This window comes from Apodemus sylvaticus, chromosome 11 (assembly GCF_947179515.1).
Source record: "Apodemus sylvaticus chromosome 11, mApoSyl1.1, whole genome shotgun sequence".
NCBI classification, from domain to species: domain Eukaryota; kingdom Metazoa; phylum Chordata; class Mammalia; order Rodentia; family Muridae; genus Apodemus; species Apodemus sylvaticus.
In genome coordinates this window covers 17285977-17297761 of record NC_067482.1, presented here as the reverse complement: position 1 = coordinate 17297761, position 11785 = coordinate 17285977, and the positions used below count along the sequence as shown (strand labels likewise).

At 45.1% G+C, this 11785-nt stretch overlaps 1 protein-coding gene across 2 annotated transcripts in view; it reads left to right on the top strand.

The window, feature by feature from the left end:
• The first annotated feature begins 6029 nt into the window (after positions 1-6029).
• Positions 6030-11785, top strand: part of Uso1 (USO1 vesicle transport factor) — a 66545-nt gene continuing 60789 nt past the window's right edge. The window contains exon 1 of one of the 2 annotated variants that reach the window (XM_052198266.1): positions 6030-6279. In XM_052198266.1, coding sequence (XP_052054226.1) covers positions 6214-6279 — 66 coding nt within the window. In that variant the 5' untranslated portion in view covers positions 6030-6213. The remainder of the gene's footprint in view (positions 6280-11785) is intronic. The other variant, XM_052198267.1, reaches the window with a different exon arrangement.

Here is an 11785-nt window from a genome sequence, read left to right as displayed (position 1 = left end):
GGTCCAACTTGAATATGAATGCCATACTTCTACAGGAAGGTAGACAGGGGAAAGGGCAGCTGCAGGAGCAACTGCATTCTTTCTTTCTTTTTTAACATGAATTATTTAATGTGCATGGTGTTTGGCCTGCATGTATGTCTGTGCATCACATGTGTGCCTGGTGCCTGCAGAGGTGGAAGGTCTCCGACGCCCTAGAACTGGAGTTCCAGGTAGTTGTGAGCTGAGGCGTAGGTGCTGGAGATCAAACCTGGGTCCTCTGCAGGAGCGTGGCAGTCAGGGCTCTTAACTGCTGTGCTGTCTCCCCGGCCCCAAGAGTAATAGGACTTAAAGGGAGATGTGTGGAACACAGGGAAACTGGACTGAGATCTGATGCTAAAAGTGTTAAGTCCTTCCTTCCACAGATGTTTATATTTACTTCTGATAAAGGTTAACTGTCCACTTAATCATTGAAGACCATCAACATATCTATGAACACAATTACAAAATTTATTATATGAATAAAATTTTCAAATAAGGTGTGGTAGTGTATAGCTACAATCCCAGAATTTGGGAGGGGTAGGTGAGGGGATTTGGAATTCAAGGCCAGACTCAGCCAGGTTCAAGACCAGCCTGTGCTGTACTATAGCCTGTTCAGATAGATGGATGGATGGATGGATGGATGGATGGATGGATGGATAGGCAGATAGGTAGATAGATAGATAGATAGATAGATAGACAGACAGACAGACAGACAGACAGACAGACAGACAGATAGATAGATAGATAGATAGATAGATAGATAGATAGACAGATAGATTAGATAGACAGACAGACGGTTCAGTGGTAAAGAGTACTGGATGCTCATGCATGGGAACTGGGTTTGATTCCCAGCACCCGTGTCATTCGGTTTTAGAGCTTCCAATGCCCCCTTCTGGCCACCAAAGATACTGCAATATGTGGTGTACAGACATACACACAAACAAAATGCCCATGTGCATAAATGAAATTTAAAAATAAGGCTTTTTATTTATTTAATTTCTTATGTTTTTTTTCGAGACAGGGTTTCTCTGTGTAACCCTGGCTGTCCTGGAACTCACTCTGGAGACCAGGCTGGCCTCGAACTCAGAGATCCGCCTGCCTCTGCCTCCCAAGTACTGGGATTAAAGGCATGCGCCACCACTGCCTGGCAGGCTTTTTATTTTATTTTTTTATTTTTAATTTTTTTTGTTTTTTTTTCAAGACAGGGTTTCTCTGTGTAGCCCTGGATGTCCTGGAACTCACTCTGAAGACCAGGCTGGCTTCGAATTCAGAAATCCACCTGCCTCTGCCTCCCAAGTGCTGGGATTACAGGCATGCGCCACCACCGTCCAGCTAGACTTTTTATTTTTTATTTTTTTAAGACTTATTTATTTATTATATGTAAGTACACTATAGCTGTCTTCAGACACACCAGAAGAGGACATTGGTTATCATTATGGATGGTTGTGAGCCATCATGTTGTTGCTGGGATTTGAACTCAGGACTGTCAGAAGAACAGTCAGTGCTCTTAACCACTGAGCCATCTCTCCAGCCCCTAGGCTTTTTATTTTTAAAAAATAAATTAAGAGACAAAAATCTGAGGATCATGAAGGAACATGGCCACTCTGCCATGCTTATTTAACAAGGACACAGTCAGCTCTATACACGAGTCCATGGTGGGTCAGATACTGCGCTAAACAGTGGGGTAAAACAGCCTACAAAAGGACTGAAATCTTTGCTCTAATGAAGTTAGAATTCTAGGAGTTGGGGAGGAATAGACAATAACAAGATGAAATATAAATGACATACACTATAGTTCATGAATCCTAAAATTTACATTTTCCCACTGTCTTAGTTAGGGTTTTACTGCTGTGAACAGACACCATAACCAAGACAAGTCTTGTTTTTTTTTTTTTTAAGGATTTATTTATTGTTATATGTAAGTAGACTGTAGCTCTCTTCAGACACACCAGAAGAAGGCATCAGATCTCATTACGGATGGTTGTGAGCCACCATGTGGTTGCTGGGATTTGAACTCAGGACCTTTGGACGAGCAGTCAGTGCTCTTAACGACTGAGCCATCTCTCCAGCCCCACCGAGACAAGTCTTAAAAGGACAACATTTAATTGGGGCTGGCTTACAGGTTCAGAGGTTCAGTCCATGATCATCAAGGTGGGAGCAGGGCACCACCCAGGCAGGCATGGCACAGACAGAGATGAGAGTTCTACATCTTCATCTGAAGGCTGCTAATAGAAGACTGGCTTCCAAGTAGCTAGGATGAGGGTCTTAAAACCCATGCCCACAGTGACACACCCACTCCAACAAGGCAACACCTACTCCAGCATGGCCACACCTTCTGAGAGTGCCACTCCCTGGGCCAAACACATACAAACCATCACACCCACTTAAAAAAATCTAAGCTTGGTAGGTTGTACCTTACGGGAGCTACAGAGAAAGCATAAGCCTAGCAAAGGGGGGCAATAGCGGGGCTCCCAAGAGTCAGGCAACACCTGTGTAACATCGGAGCCGACTTAAAGAGGGTAGGGATGGCAGACGCCCGCAGGTAACGCGCCTCTAGATGAACGGAAGAAGCAAACTTCCCAAATAGGAAAAATACTGCAAAGTCCACGTCAGATTGTGTAGGGACATGAAGACAAGCCTTAACTTATGGCATGGCTACAGTGTTGATGCTGGAAAGGATAACAGCTCACAGGGATGCGGCTTTGGTGCCACCCTGCCAACGTGTGCTCACCTCTGAGTACAGGAAACGACTCGCCAGAGCTAAGAACTCTGTCATTGAATTGCTGTGAGGATTAAGTCAATTATTATTAGGTCAGGTATGATGGTACACATCAGTAAGTCCAGTACTCAGGACGTGGGCTCAAAGCTAACCTGAGCTACACAGAATGAAGGCCTGCCTCAAAAAATACAACGAAGCATTCAAACAAACAATAAACTAAAATATTATATGTGAACACACACACACACACACACATAAATCATGGTACTGCAGATTGAATCCACAGCCACATAAATGCTAAGCAAACTTTCTGAATGTGTAGGAGGATTTGTTTGTTTGTGGGTTTTTTTCCCCCTATTGGGCGCCACTTAACTTGCTTTGTACCTTGAACTTCTGATCCCCCACCCCCACTCCTCCCTGCCACCTTCACCTCCTCAAGGTTATATGGTAGAGGGGATCACACCCGGGGCTCCATGCATGTTTGGCAAGCACTATACTAACTTGAGTTGTACTTGCTGAGCCAGGCCTCCAGCTCTAAGCGAGCCTCTGACACCGACCTACATCTGCAGCCCAGGAAGGCTCCTTCATGCAAAGCACTCGGAACACAGCCTAGCAGAAAATGGTAAAGGTGGTAATGGCAGTGGTTGCTCATTCTGTAGACCAGGCTGGCCTCGAACCCAGAAATCCACCTGCCTCTGCCTCCCAAGTGTTGGGATTAAAGGCGTGTGCTACCACTGCCCAGCTGACAAGTAGTTCTTAAGCAACTACCATGCTGTTGACTTCTGCCACACTGCAAGAGGACACAAGCAAGAAGACAGTGTCCTTAACTCTTTCTAGACATACCAGTGTTGATGGATGAATACGGAACCCTCTTCTTAAATAACAAGTCACTTCACGGCTGCTCCCTGCTTGAGTTCCCTCAGATCCTACCTGGGGCATGAATAAGAGTTTGCGCTTTCTCTGCCCCTTCTTTAGACTTCAAGTAGTGAGCAGAACAGAAAGGAGACCGAGAATCTGGGGAATGTGGTAGGTTACCCTCATCACTTCTATACCCAACTGTCCATCCATCTGTTCATCCCTCAGTCCTGCCTGCCCAGGGCACAATGTTAGCATATAGAACAGGTCAAATGGCAGACACCTCATAAGTCAGGACAACTCTGTCCACCAAAGTTTAAAACAAGGTGTTTCAATGAGGTTTGTCCCTTAAAATAATTCTGTAACAATGTCAGGGTCCCGGGTTCCATTATCAAACAACACAGATGTCACCAAGTCCCCTCCAATCCTATCAGAGCCTTATCTCTTAAGGTAGGACAGAGTGAGGCTTGGGGGAGGGGGGTCAGTCTCAGGGCAAGGTGAGGCTGCTAGGTGAGGCTCTTTGCAGGCTTTCCTTGGCAACTGGTGACAATTTAATGGTTACTTTTTTTAGGCTGTGACAAAAATGCCTCCATGGAAAATGTCTAAAGCAAAATGTCAAGCAGAGGACAATACTCTGCACACAGTATTTCTGGCACCAGTACCCCACCACGATCAGCATCCAGGCTTACGACCTTGGGACTATCAGTACCGCCTGTGAGGCATGTGTTCTGTAATTCACAGGCAGAATAGATGGTCTCTCTTAGCATACTGTTCACATATTCATTCAATAATTTATTCACTTGGTCATCAAAATCACTCTACAACTGGTAAAAACACTAGCAACTGATATACAAATGGCCCAGTCATTAGGTTTGGCTTAGCAAGTTTTAATTCAGCGTTCACGGGCAAAGTGACAGCACAGAGATCTGCGTCTTGATTTCAAGGAGCTCTCTCCTAAGATGCTGAAGTGGAGGCTTAAGGAACCTGCAGGAAATCTGCCTCACAAAGAGGGAAAAGGCACACAGAAGCAAGAGAAAAAAACATGTGCAGTATTCGGGGGGGGGGGGGGGGGACACTGGAGCTTCAACCCTAACAGGTGTGTCTGCCAAACTGAGGAGTTTGGATGTTACTACATAAACCAGGGAACCACTGGAGGATTCTAGCAGAGGACCAACATATTTCTTCTTGGACTCACCCAAGGGCGTACTGAAGGAAGCCAGTGCTGAATGTAGACAAACTAGTTAGGAGCCTGCTGCTGTAACCTCAGTGTAAGTCTATCAACAAGCAGAGTATTCAAGAAGAGGAAGGATTGGAGAAATATAACTATATCTATAACTGCACACCATACACTCAACATTGGACACGTGAAGGTAGATGGCCGGAGTCTTCCGATTCTTCCTTATAGACTAAGGACTTATTTGGGTAGAGGGACTCCTGAGCATGCTAGGACACACTGTGGAAGCAGACTGATCTCTTTTTAGAGGGAGGCTGGGGAAGACATAGGTCTTAATTGTTACGTCTGAGACCAATGGGGAATTGGAACCGAGAGATGCATTTGTTAGTTGGCTTACTAGACTGCCTTTCAGAGTCAAGAAATCTGCAAGACTATTCCAGAAGCATGGGTACCTGGCAGCCTCATTTGCAAATAACAAGTATACGGATTTGGGAATACGACATTCTGCTTGTTAAAACCATTGGACATGTTGGCATTAAGAGTTAATGGGGGGAAAAGGGCATTATGCTACCAAAATGACACTCTGGAACAATTTGTTTCTAATCTCTTATTAGAGATAAACCCAGGGTTTGATGGGGGTTCCTTCTCACACTTGAAAATGAGCGGAGAACCTGGTGTTTAGATCTAGGAATTCCTTTTAGCAGGGTTGAGGAGCAAGAACTTAGAAACGCGCCCTCCAGTGGTAGTGGAATGAGGGGTCTCTAGCACCCCCTTTACCACCAAACAAAGCCCGGTGTAGAAATGCGATTTGCCAGGATCAAAAGGCCACCTCGCTCGTACCGCTTAACCAAAAGAACCAAACGGATCCTCCCAGGGGACAGGGCACCCTTCTCCCCCTTACCTGTCACGCAGGCCAAAGGAAAATTTCACTTTCGACTCAACAAAATAAGCCCTCAGGTTTGACAGCTTGCAGTCCGTCCCGCTCGGCGACAAAACACCTACCAGCCGAAGCGCGTAGTCTAATCAGAGCCTCCCGAGCCAACTGGGCAGGGCTGCGACCACGTGGGTGACCGTGGCCAGCAGCAGCAAGCGGCGCAAGGAGGAGGAGGAGGGGGCGTGCCCATGTGGTGGGAGGCCTGCGGGTGGGCGTGGCCCGCGGGCCCGGGCTGGTGGGCGTGGCCTGCGGCCCTGGGCTCCCTCCTCTCCCCTTTTGCCTTCGCCCTTCGAGCCGCCACGTAACGCCACGTCCCCGCGCATGCGCACCGCGGCTGGTGGCGGTGGCTGTTTCCGGGCTCAGGGGGCCGGAGCGGCTGCCTAGTAGGAGGCTACGGTGGCGGAGGCCGGGGAGTGCGGAGAGCCGGCTCCGAGGCTAGGCCCTTCGGGGGCGAGGGGGCGGTCGTGCTTTCTTTGGCAGAGGGGCCGGTGAAGCCGGCGGCTGAGCGACGGGATGAATTTCCTCCGCGGGGTGATGGGGGGCCAGAGTGCCGGACCCCAGCACACAGAAGCTGAGACGGTGAGCGCAGCGCCGGGGCCGGGCTGGGGCCGGGCTGGCCGAGAACGGGGCGTCCACGCCGCTCCCTTCGCCTTCCTTCTCCCTGCTCGGACGCGCGAGCTCCCCACGCGGCGGCGTAGCCCGGGCCGTGGTGACAGGACGACTTCGGGGACCTGGCGGGGCGACGGATCGCGCGGCCCCTCCCTCCTTCCCTTTAACCTGTCGGCCGGCCTCGGTGCCGGCAGAAACCCGGCTCTGGAGGGCTGGAAGGAGGTTAAAACCCAGCTGTTGGCCAAGGCTTGTGGCTAAGAATAAAACGCTTTTCTTGGGGCACAATGCCACCTGTTTCTGCCCCATCAGCTGTAAGAATGGGCGTTTGCTTAGGGTTGGTGGTTCAAACCCTACTTTTCAGGTTCACCCAAATGTGTCATGTGGCAGTGCACTCTGTAGTGATCTGCGTGCTAACCACTCTAGGGACTCTACTGCTCTATTGGTGACACGATTTCTTAATTTTTTTTTAATTATTAAGACTGGAAAAGCAGGGTTTGATTTTATGTTTAGGATACACTTCCTGTGGAGTTTGCAGAGCCAATTGGAAACGGCTGTGGATGGCTTACTTGCGAATAATGAATTTAGATATACAGAAGATAAAATGGCCTCGTGTGACATTTTAAAGAAAAACTTTGGACAGTTGTCATAGCTCTGTTTGGTGGATTCAGAAGGGTCATAAAATACCCTGCAAGATCGGATGGAGTCTTTACTAATGAAGAGAGAATTAAAGTAACTTGATCAGAATCTAAAGTCGTTTGCTAATGTTGATAGTGTAGTTTACTAATGTAGTTAGTACTGGGGGGAGATGGAGGAGTTCCTAGGACAGAATCCATGGCCTGGTTACATGCAAGGCAAGCGTTCTGCCGCTGAACTGAGTGAAGGCTGTCAAGTCTGTCGCTTTTGAAAATCAGATCTCCTCTCCCCCCAATACCTGGCTTCCCTTCTTCCTTCCCACACACAACAAGGCTGCTGTTCCTGGAACACCAGGGACTCTAGCTTCCCATAGTCACAGCCCATCTCTAGCCTTTGCTTGCATGTCAGAGACACACAAATTAAGAGCTTGCTTTGAAATTAGACCTTGGTTTAAATCCAGGCTTCCAGGCTTGATTGATTTGGATGATCAGGGAAAGCTAACACTTCCTAAGTCAGAAGTGCTGTGGCTTTTAAATTAAGTGAGAAACAGAAAGTGCAGCCCTTAGTTGATACTCAGGAAAGGATAGTCTCAACTCCAATAGGTTAGACTGAGATTATCCTTTGGCCTTGTCACGGTGACTTCTGTGGAAGAGGTTATGAGTTAGTTCCTCAGAGTTAGAGGAATTTAAAGCTGAGGCTCCTTCTGGAGCAGTGAGAGGTCAAGCCTCCTCACGTTACTAAAACTCAGCAAAGTAACTTGTGCAATTGATTGGTGTTGCAGAGCTAGAGCTGGGACGCTTTGGTTCAGTGTGCATGGATCAACATCGTGGTTTTTCATCATGACTTCATAATGATGCCCAGCGTCTCTGGCAAACATGTAAAGAGAAAGGGATGCTCTTGTTAATCTATTTGCACTGAGAATTGAATCAGTAGTCTGTCTTTTGAGGACTGAGTTCACTAAGTTACTGTATGATCAAAGTTCTGATTCTGTCAGCAAGGACCCAGGGGCCACTAATTGACATGGATTTATAGAGCCTCAGTGGGGTGCATGGTGTAATATTAGATGCTTTAATTGTCGATATTTGATTTGGCCTACATGTTTGACTAACCAGGGCTTTGAACATTTGCTGTATAATCATCTACTATGTAGGTTCTTCCATTGCTGCAGAACTAAATTATATCGTCTTCAGAATGGCTCTACATTCTTTCTTTTTCATTTTTTCTAGTGAAAAGCCTCTTTTATCTGAATTGACCTGTTCTTAGTGTGCACCCGTAACTTCTTAGCCCAATAAACTACAGATAATCTCTTTCCTCACAGAACCACCATTGCTTTACAACTAGATGAGCATGTCTTGTTCTTTCTACTATTAATATGGTACACATTATATATATATATGTATATATATGTATATATATATATACACACACACACACACATATATATATATATATACCATCCTTTAAAGTATCTTTTTTGTCCAAGAGTCAGTTGTATTTCAGATGTTTTTCCCCTAGTAATATATGAACAATAAAAACTTTTTCACTACATTTCACTGAGCTGAATCTCTAATTCCCCCCCCTTCATATAGATTTGTATTTCAAATAAACCACAGATATTACAGTCAGGGCAACTTACAGATATTAGGTAGTAAACAATGCCATTTTATTCCTCCACAGTTGTTAGATAAGTGAAGTCTCTGTGTCAGGCTTTTTACTCAGATTTTTCTGGTGTATGAATTACTTTAGCTGTTTTCCTACCTTTACTTTTTTCTTCCTTTATTAGAGAATGTAGGAGGGGTGCGGTTGGTGGGTGTAGGGTGGGAGTGGTTTCTGTGCTAGGAATTGAACCTGGATGAGTAAGCTACACCCAGGCCAGCTTAGCATCTCCTGTGTGTGACAAGAGTAACACTGAGGACTGTGCATGCCTAACCTTTCATAGCCTCAGCTGAGAGGAACTTTGGACTTTTATTAAGATATTCCTCAAAACCAGGCTAGTAATAAAGATCTGTATTTGTATCACAGGATCATCAGCAAGTCTGTGAACAAAAGGGGGCATTTTAAATCTAGAATTCCACCCACTCTATACTTTGTCTTTTAAAGTCTGGTGCTTTTTAATATGGTTTCTTCTTCCCCACCCCGACCTCCTTAAGGTAGAGAAAGACACTGGCGTCTGATGATTGAAACCCCTTTCTTTCACCTTGAGCAACATGCATACTTGTGAATGCTCACATGTTCTTAGTTTGATGTCTTCTATTCAACTAGTACTGGTTTTAAAAGATAGTTTCTTGAAAAGTCCGTAAGAAATGTGAATATGTTTGAGAGGTTGTAGGACTTCTTTTTGTTTTTAGGTTAGATCCTGAGGCACAAAAGTGGCCAACAGACTACAGCTACAGAGTCCCTGTGCTGCTGCAGGCGTCTCTGTGGGGGTTGATCTGGAGGAACTGGCTCAGAAAGCAGGAGGGCTAATAAGCTAGCTAGCCACAGGTGCGCTTGTAACTAAACTTGCTCAGGGAGGCGTGCGATCTTAAATCACGGTTTAGGGCTGGCTCCTGACTCAGCAGGTAAGTCACTTGCCGTGCAAGCCTGACAGCCTTCAGTCCCCAGGACCCGCAAAAAGGAAGAAGAGAACCAGCCTGACAGAGCTGTCTCTGAACTCTGTGTGAGCACTGTGGTGTGAGCATGCCTGCCTATCACAGTAACAAAAAAGAGCTTTGGGTGATGCGTATTTTCTGTGTGTAACAGAGTACATCGTAGTGTTAGTATAAGTGTGTGCTCTGAGATGCCTCTTGGAGTCGCCACTTCCACCTATGCTAGTAACTAGGTTGGTGTCTTAATTGGAATGTTTTCTCCCTTGGCGTGACTTGCAACAGTAGTGTCAGAGAAAACCTGGAGAGTGATTTGCTTCTGATGACTTTTATATCTAAGTAAAGATGTCTTCTCGACTTGTTGTATTAAAGACACTTTCCATTTTGAAGGTTAATTACTTTCAGCTCCTTAAAAAAAAAAAAAAAAAAGAAAGCTAGAATCACATAAAATTTATATGCCCTAACACTACCACAGGGTGTTCTACCTTGTAAATGTAAATAACATTCTTTAGTATGTTCTAGAAAAATGTTTGTTACCAAGGAACTCTTGTCTGGTGGTCACAAACAAAAGAGAAAACCCCCCTTAGATGGAGGTGTATAGGTAGAGTGCTGTTGTCACAGATTTCTCTTTAGACCCTGGATGTCTCTGCAGAAGCATCAAAACCAACCTCATTAAATATGACACACGGCAGATAGTTCTTCTGAATTAAGTCACCCATGTCAACATGACTTAATTCTTTTAACAGAAAAGTTTTGCTTAGGGATCGTGAAACTCTAACATAATGAATATCTGTATACATTGCTATAGGCAATTCCGATAAATTGGGGAATTTTGTGTGTCTACTTCTCTGAGAAATGTACTTAGGAAAGCATTGTTCTAGAAGTCTATTATACTGTGATATAGGTATATAATATGCTTATCTAGTCTCCGTTTTTCAAGAGTTCTCTGTGATCAGCAGCTCTATACCTAAAAGAATAAGCCCTGAAACCTTGTGATTCGGAGAGTAATTACAATCACCTTGAACTGGATTATCTCCTAGGAGAGAATATACCCAGTTTATTTCTAGAGGCTTGAGTTTGTTTGCTTGATTTTGAGTCAGGGTCTCTCGTTGTAGCCTAGACTGTCTTTGAACCCAGAATTCAACTGCTTCAGCCCTCGTGCTGGGATTATAAACTACCACACCCAGCCCAGAAATTTTCTATATAAAAATGCTATGCTGGGCATGGAGAGATGGCTCAGCGGTTAAGAGCACTAACTGCTCTTCCAGAAGTCCTGAGTTCAATTCCCAGCAACCACATGGTGTGGTGGCTCACAACCATCTGTAAAGGGAATCCGATGCCCTTTTCTGGTATGTGTGAGGACAGCAACAGTGTGATCACAAACTTGAAATAAATACATCTTTTAAAAAAATAGCAAATTACTTTTTTAAAAAATGCTATGTTGACTATTTAAATAGTCCAAATATCATGGAAAAGTTAGGCTTGTTTTTGTACCAGAGAAGTATTGTAAACATTTCTTATATAAAGCGCTAATCATCTTTAATTTGAAAACGTGTATAGTGTTTCATTTTTTGAGCATTTATTGTTTATGTGTGTGCATGATATGAGTGCACATGCGTACATTGGCACTAGTCTGCCAATCAGGATAGTTCTGCCTTTACCACACGTGGATTGCAGGGATAACACTCAGGTCATCAGGCTTGGCAGTAAGAACCTCTATCCAGGAGCCTCCTTGCCAGGAGCCATCTTGCCAGACCTATAATGTTAGGGTTTTTGTTGTTGTTTTAAATTATTTATTTTTATGTGTGTGGGTGTTTTGCCAGCACCATGGATGTCTCTGGTGCCTACGGAGGCCAGAAGAAGACATCAGATCCCCTGGATGGAGTTATATAGTTGTGAGCTTCCATGTGGGTGCTGCGGATTAAACCAGCATCCTCTGGAAGAGCATTCAGTGCTCTTAACCACTGAGCCAGCTCTAGAAGCCTTGCTGTGTTAGATTTTAGGATGCTGGTATTTACAGCAGGCTGTTTGGTAGACAAGGTTCATGATAGACTTGTTGAAAGGTTGTCCTTTTAATAGTCCATTTCGTGGGGGAAAGTCTGAATAGTAAATAAATCAGAGTAGTACCTTGGTAGATTCACGTGTGATTGTAACAGAAATGGCTATGTTGTCATTGAGGTCATCAGACGACTGACCTTTGTTTTTCTCTTGTCTTCAAAGTTACAGAGCTACATTGGAAACAAATCCTTGCCTTGCTT